This window comes from Xenopus laevis, chromosome 9_10S, assembly GCF_017654675.1.
Source record: "Xenopus laevis strain J_2021 chromosome 9_10S, Xenopus_laevis_v10.1, whole genome shotgun sequence".
In the NCBI taxonomy this organism is placed as follows: domain Eukaryota; kingdom Metazoa; phylum Chordata; class Amphibia; order Anura; family Pipidae; genus Xenopus; species Xenopus laevis.
This window is the reverse complement of record NC_054388.1, coordinates 68,096,449-68,118,365: the sequence shown is the minus strand read 5'-3', so window position 1 is coordinate 68,118,365 and position 21,917 is coordinate 68,096,449. Positions and strand designations below refer to the sequence as shown.

The 21,917-nt window shown below is 38.9% G+C and overlaps 1 protein-coding gene across 1 annotated transcript in view; it reads left to right on the top strand.

Annotated features, from left to right (window-relative positions):
- The window catches only part of agps.S (alkylglycerone phosphate synthase S homeolog), a 141,516-nt gene that overhangs the window by 100,347 nt on the left and 19,252 nt on the right, over positions 1-21,917 (top strand). Inside the window, exons 15-19 of the mRNA XM_041578918.1 lie at positions 6,282-6,351; positions 7,935-7,996; positions 11,390-11,479; positions 19,269-19,368; positions 20,925-20,982. Of these exons, the coding sequence (XP_041434852.1) occupies positions 6,282-6,351; positions 7,935-7,996; positions 11,390-11,479; positions 19,269-19,368; positions 20,925-20,982 (380 nt within the window). The remainder of the gene's footprint in view (positions 1-6,281; positions 6,352-7,934; positions 7,997-11,389; positions 11,480-19,268; positions 19,369-20,924; positions 20,983-21,917) is intronic.

Below are 21,917 nucleotides of genomic sequence, written 5' to 3'. Positions count from 1 at the left end.
AACCTGTAGTACAGGTGAAAGCCAAAGCCATGTTAAGTTTGTTGTTGCCTTGTTTCCCATTGGAGATAAACAGACCATGTGTTTTCTCTGCCAGTGCAAAAATCCTCTGCTGGTGCTGTGTGTGCCTTAAGCCATGTACTTCAATGGAATACATCTTGGCTGAAATCCGCCCTTGGTGCCCAATGACAGGAACATGCTATTAAAATAAAAGTTTTTTGTATCATCTACCTCGCATTACGAGTGCTGATTCGAAAGGGGGAGACGTTTTAATATCAATTTGGCTTATATTCAAGCACACATATGCAAGTTACAGCAGTCGGGCGCACACTAGTTTAAACTAGCCATTACCATGCTACACTTTGCTATATTAGAATAAAAGGCATGGGACATGAAAAGAATTGGATGTTATTGGTCTGTTCTCCACTGGGGCAAAACCCCCAGACATCAGCCTTAATGTTATTGTTAGCTGTAGTTCGTTATCTGTTGGCATATTAGGTACCAATTATACAATTAGATGGAGTTGAATTCTGACCGATATTCTTGCATGAAATTTTATGTCTTAGTGTGTTCATAATCTACTTTTGCTCGTGAAATTGACCTCTGGATATGTTATGGTATTGTATACACATGCCCTGTCCAGACGGAAACTGGTAAGTGTGTTTTATGGCCTAAACCAAAGGTCTTCATACATTTCATATAAGTGCTAGCCCTTGAAATGTCAAATGTTGCCATAGGCCCCCTTAGCTCGTAGAACGTTTACCAAGATTAGAAAGTATTTCGGTATGGGCAAAGCTTTATGAATATCTGTAATAGTAAGGGTATGATTAATTATCTTTCAATTATGGTCTGCCACATTGGTGCCAGAAAATGAGAATGAGCTCTTGAACTAACTTGTGTTTTTGGCACTGATTAATTTTATTTTTTTTCTCCACAGTTTGAGTTTTTATTAACATTATTAACATGTCAAATTCAAACTATATCCGTAACAATAAAGACTTGTGTTCAGTATTATGTTTAGAAGTAGGTGGAAGAGTAGTTTCATGTGGTGTGACACCTATATAACACTACCATGCCGAATGAACCTCACTTGTAGGCATCTGCATCTTGCGTAACAGCACAATTGTTAGTGCATTGATAAATGAAGGGAGGGAAATTATATGCATTGGAAGAAACTTCATGGTATGGTTAGAATTTGTTATATTTGGATCCTAACATTTCAGGAATGATTCCTAGAGTTCTGCTTAAATAAGCAGAGATGGAACAGAATTCCATACTTTATTTGGCTTAAAAATAGACAAATATATATATATTACCCTTTCTGCCTCCACATTCCACTGGCAATGATTCTGTTCTGTAACCTTTTGATAGAAACCCAAAATGCAGTCTCCATTTTGTATAGGAGTATCTCTATAGTACCCTTTAATAAAGAGAAATATGCTGCTGCAATTGGTAATAGTAGTTAGTGTTAAGAAACCCTGTTTGGCTCGGAATATACAGTGTTTTATCACATAGCCCAGTCTGGGTTATGTTCTTTTAAGTTTCTTGAATGAGGGCGTAAAAGCCCTCATTAGCACCAGCATTTTTTGGTCTAATGCTGAATACAGGTCTGTATTGCCCCATTAAACTAAGAATTTGTGCACTTTTGTAGTAGCAGTAGAAAGCCCATAAATGCATATTAAGCATGCTGTTATTAGAGAGATGTCAAGGATTCACATTTAATATACAGAACAGGCATTATATGAAGTTTAAATTCCCCTGTCTGAGAAGGGTAAAAAAAGTCCACATAATAAATGTCATATATGGCCTGTAATTCACTTATTTTACCCTATCATATTACTCTGACAATTAAACAGCTTCATAGATCCATCGTTTATCTATTTAGTCTGATACAACATTAACATGTTTTTATCCTTTACTCCCCCCCCACCCCCAACTTTTACTGTAATATAAAAATATGAGTGCCCCCGCTGTGTAGTGTTTGGTCTAAGCTTCATTCTAGAGTGGATTTTTCCCTACTTTATGATGCTGTAAAGTGCAACAGTGTATTTGGAAAGATATAAATAAAGATCTAAATTTAAAGAGGCAACATAATTTTCAAGCTGCAGTTTAGATGGGAAAACTATCAGGAATAAAATATCTTATACTTACAGTATGAATCCTGCGCAGGCAGGCATTTCTATTTTATAGAGCTGATATAGTGCCTGAGTCAACTATCGATGAAGCTTTTAATGGATGGCAGACCCCTGTGTGCGTGCTGTGGAACATCACAAAACTCTTTTAATTAGGGCAGTTTATATGAGGGCTGATCTGCGGGGAACTCGCACTACTTTTAGAAAAGTTGTGAACTTTCCTCAACGTTTCCATGCACAGCAGCAAGCTGAGAAGAAGCTGCGATTGGTAAGGTGTATAAGTGTTCCCATCATAGGCACCATTTAGACTGAACAGTAAGGATCCTCGCTGTGCGCTAATGGTCAGCCTTCACTATCAGTGTGAGTCTGTAAGTGTAGTTAACTTCTCTGGCACAGTGTTCTGTTGTAGACTTGGTTTTCTTGTTCTTGTCAGTAAACAATATCCTGAGTGAATTTCTAAATGTTTGCCTAAATATTAAAGTGGACCTGTCACCCAGACATAAAAAAACTGTATAATAAAAGTCCTTTTCAAATTTTAACATGAAATCCAAATTCTATTTTTTATTAAAGCATTCATAGCTGTTGTAAGCTCATTTAAAAATCTCAACTGTCAATCAAATAATGCCTGCCCCTCCTCTATGCCTTAGGCATAGAGATGGGGCAGCCAGTTTCTCTCACTTTCCATTCAGCACTTTCTAGATGTCACTGCTCTCCCCACATTCCTCCCATTCTCTTTACCATTTAATTGTGTAGCCAGGGCATGGGGATGGACATCAGGTCCCCAGTTCTGGTGCTCAAACAAGATTCTGAGATGATGCAAGGCTTGTCTTAATAACAGTGTCCACACAATAGCTCCTGTCTGCTTGCTAGAATTAGACCATCCTAGACTGAAGGAAACAAAATTGAAATAATTTATACAGTGTAATTAAAGTAATTTTGCTTGACTAATGTGATAAAATAGGATTTGGAATATTTTTTTGGGGTGATGGGTCCCCTTTAATGGAACACTTGGAAGCCTGTAAAGGAGCAGTCACTGCTTAAACTCTTAACGGCAACCCACTTTCTTTTTTTGTTTTAGAAAGTTTATTTGTTGACTACATTTGGGTCTCCTAAAAAAAAAAATTAAAGAAGCACATTTTTTAAATGTTCTGACCTGATTAATATAGAATAAATAGAATATAGTAACAGGGTTGTTTTTACCATTAACAAAGATTTGGGCTAGCTTCAACATCAAGTATGTCTTATTATCACAGAGACAAAGCTTATTAATCAAAAATGACAGAAATACTGTGGTAAGTAACTGAACAGATAATGTCGAAGTGTTAGGCAGCTCTGCAGGGTTGTAACAACAACGTATCAAACTATTAGAAACACCCTATCGACATAGCACCCTATTAGCTTGAGCTTTAGTCCTTTTCTTCCCAGCAAACTAGTTCAGATCGCCACTGTGAGTGGATATTTTATACTTTGATTACGCACTATCCCTTAAAACATAATTTTTATTGTAATAAACAGTTAAAAATTAAAAAACGCCAGTAGTGACCACTTCACCACACCTTAACAAACCCACTAGGTTTATTTGCGCAGTGTTGGACAGTGTCCATAAAAACATAAACTTAAAAGCTGCAACAGCTGGTGGGTCTTTGTAAGATACAAGATCCAAGTTTAACTATTAGAAAAGCCTTTCATTTCGGCAGTTGTTGAGTCTGTCAGTAGTCCCCCCCCTTCCTTTCCCGTACGGCGCAACCTGCTTATCTACGTCGGAGCTACTCTCACCACCGTCCACCTATGCTGCCCTACGCGGTTCGCCACATGAACGGCTTCTTCAGTAGCATAGGTGGCGCGCGGTTGTGGCTACCAGATTTAAATACCGTTTGCCAGTTTCGAATGCGGAATTTCAGCCTCACTTGTCTTGCTTCCGGAAGTCTCATTGCCTGCGGTTCAGCATAATATGCGCATGCATAATGAATTATTGTTAATTTCAAAATAGCATTTGAAGTAGTTTTGCAACTTCTGCATGAGAGATTCCAAACCTGCATATACTAAAATGTTCATGTCAAATGTCATAAACCAGCCACTTCTGGCAGACCACCAGACCCAGATTTGTGAGCAAGTCACCATTGTCCCTGTTTAGGTGGCAGCTTTTTAGGGGTGGCAAGACTTCAACACTGCTAAGTTAGTAGCCACGCTGTCTACACTGGCTAGCTCAATTTCAAACAAATTCAGGTAGCACACACCTTGCTCTAATCTTGACAGTTTGGGTGTACCTCCCCAGTGAAATACTTTTAGAAATTTCATTAAAAAGCCTTTATTTTCAGTAGCAGGGCAACATTCACAGCAACGTTTCGAGCCTGTCACAGGCTTGATAAAAAGCTGTGACATGCTCGAAACATTGCTGTGAATGTTGCCCTGCTACTGAAAATAAAGGCTTTTAATGAAATTTTGAAATGCTGCCAATCTCAGATTTCTACACTGGCTAGCTCCCCAGTACGGATGGGGGAGTGGGAGTTTTAAGAGTGGGCAGCTTGCATGGGGGCGTACCCAACAGAATTTTGCCGTATTCACCATACCAGTTATTCCATCTTTTTCTATTGGACTGCTAAGCCATGTCTTCAGCTGCCATCTTCTAAAACTATAGGAGAGAAATGGAAGGAGGTCAGGGAAGTTCCAGTCTCTCAGGGAAGGCTGAAAGTGCAAGCTGAGTCCATAGCACCTTTTTAGAATCCATATAAAGCACAGCAATAGATAGGTGTTTATACATTAAAAGGGTGGTTCACCTTTATGCTAACTTTTAGTATGTTATAAAATGTCTGATTCTAAACAACTTTTAATTGGTCTTTTCTTTTTATAGTTTTTAAACATTTAGCCTTCTTCTGACGCCAGCTTTCAAATGGGAGGGGGGGGGTCACTGACCTCCTCTAAAAACAAATGCTCTGTAAGGCTACACATGTATTGTTATTTCTTTTTATTCCTCGTCTTTCTTTTCAGGCCTCTCCTAGTCATATTCCAGCCTCTTATTCAAATCAATGCATGGTTGCTAGAGGAATTTGGACCCTAGCAACCAGATTGCTGAAATTGCAAACTGGAGAGCTGCTGAAGAAAAAGCTAAATAACTTAAAAACCACAAATAATAAAAAATGAAAAACAATTGCAGATTGTTTCAGAATATCACTCTCTACATCATACTAAAATGTAATTTAAAGGTGAACAACCCCTTTAATCATGAAGATTCATTTTGATTTATTAAGTAAACAAGTCTCTCATTGTCATTAGTGGGCCCTCTTCATCATTTGTATCGGTTACTCGTCAGTATGTATGTAATTTTGTATGTTCTTGTATAAACACATTTATTTTTTAAGTCCATCTTTTAAAGGGCACCTGTTGGTTGAAAATATTTTCTCCTACCAAAGGCGTGGGCTAATAGAGTCTGCACGGCAGTTGGATGTAACAGTATTTTTTTTGGTATTTTTTATTAAATTGCTCCCCCCCCACCAGCACTAGGATACCCGCACCAGGAGGGAGCTCCCTGTTCGAGCTGCCATGTTGAGGCACACGCATGTGCATAATGAGCGAATTCTACAACTTGTTGATCATGCGCGTGAAGCTCATTATGCGGATGCACAACATGGCCACTTCCTCTTGGTGCAATTGTCCTAGTGCTTTTTTTTTCTTTAAACTTCTTGTACCCCCAACCGGAGTGTAGGCTCTATTAGCTTGCACCTTTGGTTGAGGAAAATATTTTCAGCCAACAGGTGCCCTTTAATTAAAAGCAATTGGTGAATTAGTCTATTTGCATTATATTAATAAAAGTATTATATTTTACATATTCTTAGTAACACATATATAAGATGTGCACAGATAAACAGTACACCTTGATTTGACACCTGTATAAGATCTTTGCAATTCTAACAATGTTTTATTGGAGCTGGAACATGATGAATGCCAAAAGTAGATTGACAATTCAGATTTGCAAGTTTCTTTTGAACTTGTGTGATGTTGAAAAATTGTTTGTATGGAACTGTACCTTTAATATTTGTCACCAACTGGTTTTTGTTCTGTTATTGTTCGATTTGTATGGCAGCACAATGGCTGCAGTGTGTTAATGATTCCTATAAATCTGAAGTTAATTATTGACTATCTTTACAATTGCAGCGGCCTGGCAGCAGGCGAAGATAATGGACAAAGAGGCTACATGCTGACATTTGTCATTGCTTACCTTCGGGTAGGTCACTCTTATTTTTTTTCCCCTCTTTGTCTTGTCATCAGTGCGAGTATTGACATGCTCTGACCACAAAAGCAATTGAACGGAGTCCCTGAACATTTGTCGGACAGATTTGCCTTTTAGTTTAGACAGATGCCATCACCCTTTTTATTCCCATCAAATTCACAAAAAGTCTTATTGGTTCAGCATATGCAAATAGGATAGGATAGTTAAAAGGGATTGATTGAATAGACACAGTGATCGTTCCATCTCATACATGACTCAGATGCCATTGTATCATTAGAAGCTTACAGTCCCACCCAGACCTCCTTTGACTTGTTCAGATCTCATCACAAGAAATACTAAACCCAGTTTAAAATCTGTGCTTCGATAAAACCATCTTTATCTGACATCTTTGCCCTGTTTGCTTCAGGTTCACAGAAAGTATTATTCTTTATTTTTATAGCACTTACATATTCCAAAGCACTTTACAGAGATTATTATTATTATTATTATTATTCACCCCCCAGTGGAGCTTACAAAAAAAGGCCCCTAAGGGTCAGTACACATGAGCAGATTCGGGGAGATTTAGTCGCCTGGCGACTAATCGCCTCTTCTTCTGGGCAACTATCTCCCCGAACTGCCTTTGCGTGTCTTACCATCCGCTATAATGAAAAGTCGCCTGCGCTAAAGCACATGCGGCGCTTCGGAAAACGAAGTGAGGCGTGTGCTTTAGCGCAGGCGACTTTTCATTATAGCGGACGGGAAGACAGGTGAAGGCAGTTTGAGGAGATTGTCGCCTAGAAGAAGCGGCGATTATTCACCAGGCCACTAAATCTCCCCGAATCTGCTTGTGTGGACTGACCCTTAGTAGTAAGAAGTCCAAAACGCACTGCAAACTCAATTCACGATAGGAGTGCAACTTTCCTTGGTCAGGTCACCAATATCCTGATAGATGTACTTTAAATTATTGAGAAATGAGGAGAGCACTCAACAGGCATATTAATGCTGTTACTAGTAGTCGTTAAATAAAAGAACAATCGTGGTATTTATATGCCTGTTGAGTGTTCTTCTGGTTTCTCAATAATTTTAAATAAGGCCCCTACTGCATTCACACACAATTATGGGCAATTTCTCAGGACCCACCCATGCATGTGAACCATCTGGACACCTTCCAGTTACTTGTGGTGGAAAACTTCTTTGATCCTTTTGAATCTGTGAGATCTGTAATGTGCATCTGTAATGTGGAGGAAACCCATGCGAGTACAGGGAGAACATAGTGGCCTGGTTGCATTGGACCTAGGAACCCATTGCAGCAAGTGCTGCAGTGCTTAACAGCCTACCAATGCATTGCCTAGTGGGTGGCTAGCCCGCACTAATGCCCTTGAGTTGTAGAGAAGATATAATACATAAAATGTAATACCGCTGCAGATGTAATAGAAGGAATCACATATTATGCGATCTCTCATCCTGTGTATATAATTATTTTTATATATATATATATATATATATATATATATATATATATATATATATATATATATATATATATATATAATATAGATCTATATCTATATAATTTTTTTTTTTTTTTTCCTACAAAGGACATTGGCATGGACTACTATGTAATAGGAGAATCCTTTGAGACCTCCGTTCCATGGGACAGGTAGGAATCCGAATGAATCCATTAATAAGAAGGACTGCAGAAAGTCAATAAAATATTGCATGCTTTATTGTTTGGTTAAGTATGATCAATTCAAAGAGGATTTGAGGGGCACACATCTGGTTAATTTTCTCAATTGTTTGGGTGCACCTCCCGCAGTGTCCTTCCCCACTGGAATACAGGAATCAGAGACGAAATGGGCAGCACTCCAGGATCAAGTTAAAAATTTGCCTTTGTTTACCAACAGCAGGGCTGTTGGTAAATAAAAGCAATTTTTTAACTTGATCCTGGAGTGCTGCCCATTTCGTCTCTGGTTAAGTATGATCCTCTACTTTAAGATTATTAATAAACATGCAGTTGTCTGCTTTCCAAGGAAAGTTTTGTTACAGCACAATGCCCTTGACCGTAGACTACATATATCCTAATAAGGTCTTCAGCCAAATTGTTATCCTGCCCCCAGTCACAGGTCAAGGTTGGGGTTGTTTTCTCTGGAAAAAAGGCGCTTGCGAGGGGACATGATTACACTTTACAAATACATTAGAGGACATTATAGACAAATGGCAGGGGACCTTTTTACCCATAAAGTGGATCACCGTACCAGAGGCCACCCCTTTAGACTAGAAGAAAAGAACTTTCATTTGAAGCAACGTAGAGGGTTCTTCACAGTCAGGACAGTGAGGTTGTGGAATGCACTGCCGGGTGATGTTGTGATGGCTGATTCAGTTAATGCCTTTAAGAATGGCTTGGATGATTTTTTGGACAGACATAATATCAAAGGCTATTGTGATACTAAACTCTATAGTTAGTATAGGTATGGGTATATAGAATTTTAATTAAAAGTAGGGAGGGGTGTGTGTATGGATGCTGGGTTTTCATTTGGAGGGGTTGAACTTGATGGACTTTGTCTTTTTTCAACCCAATTTAACTATGTAACTATGTAACTATGTAACTATGTAACATATTGACTGGAAAGATTTGCACCTATACATGGTTTTAAAGGAGAACCCTAAAAATTAATATGACTACAAATGCCATATTTTATATACTGAACTTATTGCACGAGTCTAAAGTTTCAGCTTCTCAATAGCAGCAATGATCCAGGACTTCAAACTTGTCACAGGGGGCCACCATCTTAGAAAGTGACACTCCCATGCTCAGTGAGCTCTGTAATATAAACTGATGCTACAAGGCTGATTATTAAATTCTGATGCTAGTTGCACTGGTTTCTGTGCTGCCATGTAGTAATTATCTGTATTAATTACTTTGTATTCTATGTGCACTGTTTATTGTGAGTCAGTCCCTAAGCTCAATAAGTGACCGCAGCACAGAGCATGCGCAGTGAATCAGCAGAACAGAAGATGGAGAGCTACTGAGGCATATTCAGAGGCACAGATATTCCCTGCTAAACGGCTGTGGCTACCTTGGGGTGGCACAGAAGCCCACAACACAATGTACAGCATTTCTAGCCTACTTCTTTAGTTAAGCTTTACTTCTCCTTTTATAGTTTGCAGTGAGCAATGATGAATACAAATCCAAAAACAGGCTACACTCTTTCAGCTCCATTTCACTGGAAACTATACCAGCCCAGGGTACTACTATAGTAGTTCCACCCCGTCACCATCTTCTTTCTGGATCTCCTCTCTGTTTTGGTCCAGGTGTGCATGCACAGGAGGAGTGATAGCCAAACTTGGATGCAAAAAGCTGGCTTTTCAATCAGCTATGACATGCACCCAGCCTGGAGTAGTAAAGAATTATGTAGAAGCTCAAGAAGATCACTGTGTGGTGCACCTTTAGAAGTACCCTGGGCCAGGGCAGTTTTCAGCACTTGGCATGCAAGTTCTTTTGGCCTGGAAACCCCTGTTCAACCTATTCTGTAGTTAGTTGCACCAAGTATACACCTTCACAGCTGAGCACCCTGTGCTTTCAACCATTAAGACAAGCTTGTCTTAGAGCAAAGACAATTCTAGCAAAACTCTTTCAGTGCACTCCGTAGCAATAACATAACGTACTCACTTTTTAACTTAATCCATGCCTCAGTGCCGGCATCATACTGACCGAAGGAGTAAGACAAAGTAAACGATTTTGTTTTAGATTAATTGTCTTTGCATAGAGGCGGACCCATTCTGTCTGGGAAAACACTGTAAAATTTTCCAATCCAGAGATTGCAGTACTTTTTTGTTTATGGGAAAAAACCTCCAAGTGTTTTAAACATTATGCATATTTTACTTCTTTTGTAAATGTCACAAACTTGGGAAAGAGTATCGAATAAGTTTCTTCTGCAAAAAGGAATAGATGTTCCAAAAAGCATGTTGCTAAATCTTTTATCATGTTATATGGAGAGCGTATTCTTCTATCCTAGCATATGTGCTCCTTTATAAGTCTGTATTAAAACTGCAATATGCACTTTATAGGTGGTGTTTTCCTCTTCCATCCTGGATTGGGTGAGGAATCTGGCTTTTACAGGCAAAAGCTGTGGAACTGCAAACTGTGCAGTCTGTAAAGAATCACTATCTTATATTTTTCTGCAGATACTCCAAGATAATACCTATAATGGTATAGATTAATAGTTTCTCCCTGTGGAGTCTATGATCAGGCTTATTGAATTTGGTGGGCATCAACCCCACTGAAGACAATCCACATGAAACTTATGCTACAGGACTGATTATTAATAAATTCTGATGCAGAATTGTGAATTGAATATATTCAATTCAGCAGCCCAGAGCATGTGCTCATCAGGCTTGACTGTTACGGAGTACCTATGAGGACCAACCCCAACCCCTGGTGAGAATATTTCTCTTAGAAGAGAACAAATCTTAGGGTGGTTGCACGATATATTGGGAAGTACAAAGTGCTGACTGCTATGTTGCACATATTCTGGCAAATGCTAGTTACTCTATCTTCTATTGTTTATAAAAATCCCTCTAGAAAGGGGAGAAACCCTAAGATTGCTAATACTGTATAAAGGTGGCCAGAGACGCACAGATAATATCGTACAAAACTAATTTTCGTACTATATTCAGTACATGTATCGGCAGACTTGGATATCGGTCGGCTCTTTGAGCAGGCTGGATGGAAAATTTTAATCGGGTGCCTTTGAAGGCACCCAAACATCGGCTATTGTTAGTGCTGATACAGATAGAATTCTATTGTTTCTACCTGTATATCTGACGATTCCGCTCTTCACGTGTATTGAATCTTTCTTGGAAAGATCCTTTAGCTACATGCTAGTATGTTAAAAAGAGATGTCTGCTTGTAATTTGTCTTCTTTAGAAATAATTTATTAATAATATAATTATATTTTTCTTGTGCCGTCTACAACAGGTGACATCCATACTCACTATTGCTAATGCTGTTGGCTAATGACCTGATCTGTTTGCATTGCATTTCTGCTTGTAGGGTTCTGGATTTGTGCTGCAACGTTAAAGAGAGGATTGTTCGAGAGTGCAAAGAAAGAGGTGTTCAGTTCCCTCCACTTTCAACATGCAGGTGTGTCCCATCTGACATAAATAGCAAATTCAAGCATTGCAACTTATTTTTGAAATCATTGTGTTTTTTCTCTTCATGCAATCTTCACGGGCTGACGGGCTGATTCCTGCCTGTTGGTGCTCACACATGTTCAGGAAGAAGCAGACCGTGGATTGTTTTTCTCCCAGTTGGTGAAAACAAACCATGTACCATTGGCCTCACTTGCATATTAGCAAACAGAATCGAATTGCCTGAAAGAATACAACAGTACCTGATATGTTGTGGCATTTCATTTCCCAGGTATTCCCCATCTAGCCAAGAATAACCGGATTGCTTTGCCCATTTAACCTCTATAAAATCCTTTGCCTTGATTGCCATTGAAACCGAATGAGATTTTACATTTAGGTTTTTCTTAGAAAAATGTAAAATGGAATAAATCACTTTAAAGAGCATAATATAAATACACCATTACTATGTAGCTATTAATTGCTACATTCATTTCTTTATTGGATTCAAATTAGGAAGACATCTTAAAAAACAAGAAAGCCAGGAAATGTTATTTTAATTTTTATATTTTTATTTCACACCAGCGACGTAATTCTTTTATGTTTCAGTGACATGTTATCTTTCCTAGATTGACTTAGATTAAATTGCCATTTAGCTGTTAAACTGCCTCGAAAGTTGTAAACGGTTTTGTGGGTTTTATTTAGAACACTCAGGAAAAAAATGATTGAAGAATATAATAAAAAAGACAGAAAACAGATCTCTTAAAAGACTCGACATCTGAAGAAATGCCTGTAAAACCTTCTTGGTGGTGCATTGCAAATGTGTCAGTATTATCTTTCCCTGCAGCATGCTAAATTGCAGGGCATATATCTTTGTGCCGCCATGTTTACAAAAACAAGGCCTAAACTGTAAACCAAATACTTTTGCAGAAGAAATGTCAAACAACTTCTTCTTTTTCTCTCTCCCCTACATTAAATGTTTATGGTCAGTCTTAGCTGATTATTTTTTGCCTTACTGTCTTTGCGAATGGGTGTAAATCATATTACTCCTGCGCAACAATGCACTAAATGTAAACATGGTAGCACTTGGGTAGAGAGACTGTATTCAGCAGTACCAGATGGTACCAAAAGCAGAGGTAATTTCAAAATCAGGCATTATTAGAGTGCAGTGGATTTAGCTAGGATACCTGCATCTCTGACACCCAGTAACAGACCTAGTATGGAAAAAGGAAGCTGGGTAATTAAGTTCAATCACATCTTATAGTTTAGGTACATTTGTTTTACATTATTTTAAATACAGTCTTCCTGTAACTTAGATTTTCATACCTTAAAGTGGACCTGTCAAAATAATGAAAGTCCTTTGCAAGCGAGCTCAACCCGCCCGCCACCCGCGAGGAGCACTGCGAGGTCGACCAGATCCCGCCCGACCCACGGGTCCCACGGGTATTGGGTCGGCCCGCACATCACTAGCGCATGGGCATTACGTTCCCCATTCCAAACAATTTGGAATTATTTCTTAGGGTGACAGGTCCCCTTTAAGTCTTCTTCTTTCTAAACATTTTAAAGTTCTTGTTCTTCATTATTGAATTGGAAAGTGTCCAAAGAAAGCTGGTAAAAGGTATGACAAGACTGGCCATGTTGGGGTTATTTATGATGGAGAAGAGGCGCTTAAGGGGAGATATGATAACTATGTGTTAAAATGTGGGGACCATATAGCAAACTCTCCAATGCTTTGCTTACCAATGGGTAATTCTAAATATTCAGAAAGGGTATTTTTTATAGTGAGACCTATGAAGTTGTGGAATTGTCTCCCTGAATCAGTAGTACAGGCAGATACATTAGATCAGTGCTGTCCAACTTCTGTGGTACCGAGGGCCGGAAAATTTATGGGCTATGTGGTGGCGGGCCAATAATGGAAGCCAATGTTGGTCACTCCCCCCTTTTTAAACCACACCCATGTTTTCTAGAAAACATTTAAGATGATACCCACATTAATTGTAATAGTACACCAGAAAATCCAAGTGGTTGGTGCTCACTGTAGGGATATCACTCAGCACATGTCATATTAAGACACCCTTAAAGCCACATACTTCCTCTTTTCCTGTGGATAGCACAGCAACCCCAGCACATGATTAAGCACCTTGGGGACCCCTTAACAAGTATTGCCAAATGCTTCCCAAATACAAGGTTCATCTCCCACGGGCATAGCTGGCAGAGCTTGACAGGCAGGGTATGCCAAACACAGACAGGATATGGCGCACACACACACACAGAGGCAGAGCTGGACAGGCAGAGCATGGCACGCATAGGTTGGGAAGAGCAGCCACGGATAGAGCAGGGTAGGATACAGGGAAGACCACTCTAAGATGAACAGTATTTAATGTACTTTCTGCCAGTATAAGGTGTGATCAATGCAGGGTCTTATAGGTATTAATAATGCAAGTCCTTACAGGTGTGAAAAATACAGGCCTTTTACAGCCTGAATCTAGAGATATGAACATTACAGCAATGCAGGAGCCACTTAATCTCCATTCTGATACTCTTTGAATTTTACACAAAGGTAAGCAATCAAAACAGACTTTAATGGATAACCACACAAGAGGGCCATGGGCAGCCAGTTGGTCAGCACTGCATTAGATAATTTTAAGAAGGGGTTGGATAACTTTTTAGCAATTGAGAAAATACAGGGTTACTGAAATTATCTCTTCCAGGTTGATCCAAGGAATGGTCTGATTGCCATCAATGCTGTTACTTTTTCTGCACTGCTGATTCTGACTCCTGAAGCAGTGTAGCAGAAGCCTGTTGATGATCAGCAGTGATTAACTCTCTTCTGCTACATCATTTCGGCAAAGAACTGAAAGGGATAAACAAATACTGCACTTGCTTTCAACTGCATTTGTAGTTACAAATATCTTTAGAGCCACTGAAAAAGTTTAATATATACATGTTGGCAGATTGTTTAGTACTGCATCTTTTTGCATTAAGCAAAAACTGTTTTGGGGTTGAAGTTCCCTTGCAACAATGTCATATTTGCTCAGACTTTGGAGAGAAATTATTTATATAAACATTCTTGTACAGTGTAGCTTTACAGTAAGAATGTGTTCTTCCGTATCAACTATTAGTAGCTCAGAATGGTATCTGGCATCTTGCTTATCTAGAATGAATGTTATATATGAACTTGTCTTCCAGACCTGCTCTCCCTCTCCTGCAAGTGATTTAGGGAAAAGTTTGCTGATCTTAACTGGTTAGACTTGGTTTCTGTTGAAGACTTGAAACGCATATCCATTTATGTCTTCTTGTATTTAGAATGACTGCTGAGATGTTTTTTCAGCTGAACAGTGTTGGCAATAGTATCTTTTTTTTCTAATATCTTTTTAAATACCTTATTATAAATCAAAGTGGGGAATCCAGAAGGATTCCTGGCAGGCCAATTTCACGACAGGCACGAGTATTCATAACAACACAGCACATTTGTCATAGGGCATACCTGATAACATGTGTTTGACTGCTTTGAGCAATGGGATCCTATTCTGCCCTGTGTAGTGCATGGTTGGAACTATAGGTAGACAGAAGAGGCACGACCCAAGGGTGCAATGGTAGGCGGGTGCTAGGCATGCACCGAGGCCTGGCCATTCTCCGCCCAGCTTCTACTCCCCAATACCTTTGTCTCCATGCTGCCTCCACAGCATCAGCATGTGCATGCTCTTATGCGCAGGTGGTAGGGCATGGTGGCCAGCCGGGTTACCTAGGGAATCTGGCTAGGTTTGGCATTGGCTCAGTGCTGCTCAGTTTCTGAACTAAGCACCTTTCCAAATCCTTGCTTGCTGATGCCAATGGCATGTGTGGAAATATAACTAAGATAATTATTTATTCCAAGGCAAATCGAAGAATTAGCGGCACACTATCCGTTGTAAAATAGTGAACAAATTTTATTTAGCCTTCCCAAAGTAAGGCAGACAACGTTTCGGACCACTCTGGGCCCTTTTTCAAGCCTATAATATAATATGCATATATTTTATTAAAAATATATAAATGTGCCCCAGTTATTGGCAGGACATGAACATTCCTTGTGATTGAAAGAAAATATCTTTCATCCCCAGCTGAATATCCGTAAAATAGTAATGCATGCCGGCAAGCGCAGACTTTCTCTAGGCTGCCACATACGTTGGCATGTTTTTGTTGTATTCCAGTAGGTTACACTTAAGCATTGACCTTGACATTGCATTTGGAAACCATTTGGTTTCCATTCCAGGATCAGGTAAATCTATGCTTGGCTCCCCATCTTCAGTTTAGACTTGCTCTGATAGCCCTTGACCCTTGCAAGTCGTAAACCTGTCACCCTCAATGCCTGTATTTATTGCCAGGATTACTATTTATTTAGTTGCAGTCCTTCTTGTGTTGAAAATATGCCTGAATATATGACTTACCTAGAAAGTTCAAATTCTGATATATTGATTGAATAAAGGATAATGCAAATGTATAAATAGTGCTAAGGTTAGTAAGAGATTGACCTTTTATTTACTCAACCGCTTGTCATGCCCTTTGTTTAGAGGACCCTAGATAACTAGAGACATGAGGAATTTCTTTGGATCAAAAGACAAGTAAAGCTCAAAACTATTTACAGTGGTGTGAAAAACTATTTGCCCCCTTCCTGATTTCTTATTCTTTTGCATGTTTGTCACACTTAAATGTTTCTGCTCATGAAAAACCGTTAACTATTAGTCAAAGATAACATAATTGAACACAAAATGCAGTTTTTAAATGAAGGTTTACGTTATTAAGGGAGAAAAAAAACTCCAAATCTACATGGGCCTGTGTGAAAAAGTGATTGCCCCCCTTGTTAAAAAATAACTTAACAGTGGTTCATCACACCTGAGTTCAATTTCAAAGGTTATAAAGCCATTTCTAAAGCTTTGGGACTCCAGCGAACCACAGTGAGAGCCATTATCCACAAATGGCAAAAACATGGAACAGTGGTGAACCTTCCCAGGAGTGGCCACAAAAGACCCCAGGACAACATCTAAAGAACTGCAGCCTCACTTGCCTCAATTAAGGTCAGTGTTCACGACTCCACCATAAGAAAGAGACTGGGCAAAAACGGCCTGCATGGCAGATTTCCAAGGCGCAAACCACTTTTAAGCAAAAAGAACATTAAGGCTCGTCTCAATTTTGCTAAAAAAACATCTCAATGATTGCCAAGACTTTTGGGAAAATACCTTGTGAACCGACGAGACAAAAGTTGAACTTTTTGGAAGGTGCGCGTCCCGTTACATCTGGCGTAAAAGTAACACAGCATTTCAGAAAAAGAACATCATAACAACAGTAAAATATGGTGGTGGTAGTGTGATGGTCTGGGGTTGTTTTGCTGCTTCAGGACCTGGAAGACTTGCTGTGATAGATGGAACCATGAATTCTACTGTCTACCAAAAAATCCTGAAGAAGAATGTCCGGCCATCTGTTCGTCAACTCAAGCTGAAGCGATCTTGGGTGCTGCAGCAGGACAATGACCCAAAACACACCAGCAAATCCACCTCTGAATGGCTGAAGAAAAACAAAATGAAGACTTTGGAGTGGCCTAGTCAAAGTCCTGACCTGAATCCTATTGAGATGTTGTGGCATGACCTTAAAAAGGCGGTTCATGCTAGAAAACCCTCAAATAAAGCTGAATTACAACAATTCTGCAAAGATGAGTGGGCCAAAATTCCTCCAGAGCGCTGTAAAAGACTCGTTGCAAGTTATCGCAAACGCTTGATTGCAGTTATTGCTGCTAAGGGTGGCCCAACCAGTTATTAGGTTCAGGGGGCAATTACTTTTTCACACAGGTTTGGATTTCTTTTCTCCCTAAATAATAAAAACTGCATTAAAAACTGCATTTTGTGTTTACTTGTGTTATCTTTGACTAATAGTTAAATGTGTTTGATGATCAGAAACATTTTGTGTGACAAACATGCAAAAGAATAAGAAATCAGGAAGGGGGCAAATAGTTTTTCACACCACTGTACATTAAATTTCTTTCTTCCACTGATGTGTATGAAAATGTTTCTGTCCAAGTGAGCTATATAAAAGTTCCTATTCCTATGTTTAAACACAGATATGTAGAGGAGAAACTATACATGGGCTGATCTGCTGTCCTCATACTTTTTTAGTATCATCAAAAGGAAATATATTGACCATAAAGCCTACATAAATGAAATACTCACTGTGTCCTTGTGCATGCCAATAAATGCGGTGCGAATTGACTAATCATCTAAAGCTTTCCGGAATCAATTAGGATGTGTATTGGTTTCTGATCTACTGATTACTGTGATACACAAATCATTGCATTTTGATGCTGACATGTATAATACAACTTACACAACTGCATTTTTTCTTGAGCACTAGGGTATTTAAGAAAGAATTGAACAGTAAATCTTTTTGTGTAAGTCGCGCGCAAGTAAAAATACCTTGTTCCATTTCAAATAAAACTGAAAATCTTACATTTTTTAATAAAACTGGGAAAAAATAAAAATTTTGACAGAATTCTCATTTACTGCTTCAGAAACGCAGTAGCTTTTACTTGCCAATTTTTTATTGAACTTTTTGTGTGTTGCACAGGCTGTGTGAAAACAAAGGGGCTAAAGTGATAAGAAAGGTTGTCTAACAGGGCACTGACATTTAAAGGGCACCTGTTGGGCAAAAGTATCCCCAACCAAAGGTGCAGGCTAATAGGGCTCACACTCCATTTGGGGGTAACAGTAGTTTTTTTAAATTAACCCCCCTCACCATTGCTAGGACACTCGACCATGTCAGTTAGAGCGCATGTGCAAATGCTCTTTTGACGGCACGTCAAAAGTCGCGACACTCTCTTATTATGTACACGTGTATGACCCAAAACTGAGAGCTCCCTCCTGGTACGAGTTGTCTTGCATGGATGGGGGGCAATATTTACATAAAACCTGCTGGTACCCCCAACCGGAGTGCAGGCTCTATTGCTCACACCTTTGGTTGGGGATATTGTTGCCCTTTAAGTAAGGCTATTGTTTATGGCACGTGGGGCAGATTTCAGACATTTGGCACTGAAGTCTTCAATATTGCACCCAACTGCCTCTTTTAGCTTTAAATTTATAAACACAAACAGGAAAAAAAACCCACGGCTCTATCCAAAAAAAGTAAATGTTCCAATATTCCTAATGAAAATCAAAGCTCATCTGGCATCAAAACTGACCTGGGTGCGTGGCAGATCATTTCACTAATGTGCCCAAATTTTATTGCTACGGCTACGCAATTCCTTGTTTAAATGAGTTAAATGATGTTAATGGTTCAAAGAATGTCAGGCTGAATGGTTGGCCCCCACACATTTTCACCTCACCAAATCTGGCCCTTGTTGCAAAAAGTTTGGACACCCCTGATTTAGGGTTTAAATGTGTGTAACGGTTTGTTCCGAATTTGTGCCTATGATCACGTATTTCTAGATACAAAACGTGTTAGGACATTTGATTTTAACCAATGGAATAAAGATCAAAATTGTATCCAACCTGGTGTGTCGCAGGAGCACGTGCCTATTCTTCCTTTTCCTCAAATTTATAAAGCTTACAACCTGCCAGTACTGATTATTGTAAGTGGTTTTCAGCCTAATTTTGTCCTCTAGAATTTAAAGGCTAAAAAGCACCTTTTGAATGCTGCTGGTCCTTACAGACATTTTATAAGTAACGACTTCACTCTGAAGAATGTGGCATTACAACAATCCAAAAATCTGCCCTGTGTGCCATTACCCCAATGACTGATATTTTCTCCGCCTAAACTTCCTTTGACCCTTTCTTTTTCAGAGTCACACAGACTTATGATGCGGGTGCTTGCGTATATTTCTATTTTGCCTTTAACTACAGAGGTTTAAGTGATCCAGTTCATGTCTATGAAGAAATAGAGGTAATTAATTCCTTTTTCATAATTCTTTTCACTTTGCATTAGTGCAGGTAGGCCACGAAATTACTTAAATTCAGAATTCTTGCTCAGTTGTACAAATCAGAAAAGTTTAATAACCCATGGCTCCTTAGATGTTGAATTGCCAGCAGCTTTCAGCATATAATTATGCTGGGAGTTGTAGTGCGGCAAGATCTCGGAACCCAAGGATAAAACACAGGATGTTAAAGTGATATTGATATTTAACAAATATTTTAGTTGGTATAATTATAGGAAAGTATTTTATTCGCTATTAAAACGAGGTACAATGTGAAGTTATAAGATGTTTCTCTTGTTGTTACTTAACGCAGTTACTTAAAGGCCTGGTTTTAAAGTAGAAAAAATACCTTGTCTGCTAGAGTGGCCACCATCCTGAATCACACCACTGTACCAACCGATACAATCTTATTTGCCCCACCCCTTCTTAAAATGCAGAGCAGTACAGTGAAGTTGGCAGGTGCCATCTTGTGCTGCTTAATCTTCCCCAATACAGAGCATGTGCTTTTAAGGTGTACATGCTCAGTGTGGATGATAAGGTTACCTGTATTGGCATTGCATGGTAGTTTGGTTACATATAGCGATGGGCGAATTCGCCCGTTCCGCCGCCACCAAATAAATGTGCAAATTTGGCACTAAAATTTGTCGTCGTCTGAAAGATTTTGACGGTTTGACGCCGGCGTCAAAGTTTTTTCGGCGATGGTTCTGACGCCGGCGCCAATTTTGACGCCGGTGAATTGTCTCAGGCGTCACTTGTCACAATTGTCTCAAAATCGCCGTTTTGTGAATATTTCACCAGTTTTGCAAATTTCCCGGGAGATTCGAAAAATTTGTTGCGAAGAGAAACGGGACCAGTTTGTCCATCACTAGTTACACATAGTCTAATCTATAGCTTCTAAATAGGATTTGTCCTTTTTCTACTATAATGTACACCGTAAATAGAGAAATTAACAAAAATATCTGGCACAGGTTTTTAACATTAAAAATCCATAAATTATAAATAGTGTTGGGTGAATCTGACCAGTTTTGTTTCTCTGAAAATTTGCGGTGAAAAACACCCAAGTCTATGGGCAACAATTTTTTTTTTTTTTGCCCACAACAATTTTTTCCACCCATTGGCGTCTGTGGGCGTCTTTTTCATGGCGAAACCTGGCGAAAAGTTTCACTCATCACTACTACTAAAGTATATTTCACTGTCAAGAAGTCTTGGTGTACCAAGGCATTGTCAACTCTCTTGATAAATAGAAATATTCCATATTTGCTTCTGCAGTAATCATGTTGTATGGATCAAAATACTATACTTATACTTACTATACTTATTGTTATTACTGCTTGTCCTGAAATGGCTGAAATATACCTTTTTCCTTTGTTAAAACAAAGCCATAGTGTTTTGTTTAAAGTATAAAGTATTGACGGCCTTTTTTGAACCCATCCTATAAAACAAGTCTGAGATTTCATTTCTTCTGCTCGTGGGACTTATCAAAATTGCAAATTCTACATTTATTCCATTAATGTTTTTTTAACAGTTCGCTGCTAGAGAAGAAATCCTTGCAAACGGTGGAAGCCTTTCACATCATCATGGAGGTAAGTTATAATTATGAGTATATTTATATATCTACATTTTTTTATGTTTCATCTCTAAATATTTCATAAGATCATTATTTTATATTCTGGGTTCATTTTGATTGTGCTTTCATATGCATTTGGCAGCCCTAATTTTTAAAGGACACTGAAAGGGTATGAAACACCTATCTAAAGCCATACCTATAGTAATGCCATCTGCCCTTGCCATTCCCCTCTGTATTAAGCTTGTTTTCAATTTGGTCCCTGCACTTATAACTTCACTAGCAAAAATTCCCTTGATGCATCGCTATTTCGATATGACCAAGACAGTTGATCATGTGCAGAATGTTGAAGAATCAAGTGACGCATACGCCTTCTACTTCTGGTTAACTTCCAAGCCCTCCCCTCTTCAAGTGTGCCCCAATGGCAGCAGCCTAGTATGGTTGCCATGGTGACACATAAAGCTAAAGAATAGATCTATTATCTGGAATGCTTGGGACCTGGGCTTTTCCAGGTAAGGGATCTTACCAAAGCAAACCTTAAGGCTGCATTTAAATATTAAATGAGCCCAATTGGATTGTTTTGCCACCAGTATGGATTCATGCATCTTAGTTACCATCAAGTGGAAGGTACTGTTTTTTTATTACAGAGAAAAATAAAATCCTTTTTTTTTTTTTTATGTAGAATTATTTTATTAATGTTATTAAAAGGTACTCTGTGGAAGATGGCCTGTATGCATGTAAACATACACAAAGTTATTTGTAGCTTTTGATCTAAGAGTTTAAAATATTTAACATTTACAACATACCTTTAATTAATTTGTGCAGAAATTTCTCTCATCACTTCTGTTTCTTTGTGTTATGGTAGCACTGAACAGTGTGTATTGTCCGTGGTGCAGCTGTTATGCTCAAGACAGAGGACCAGTGTTCTGCAAACGTAGCAGACTGGGCATATGC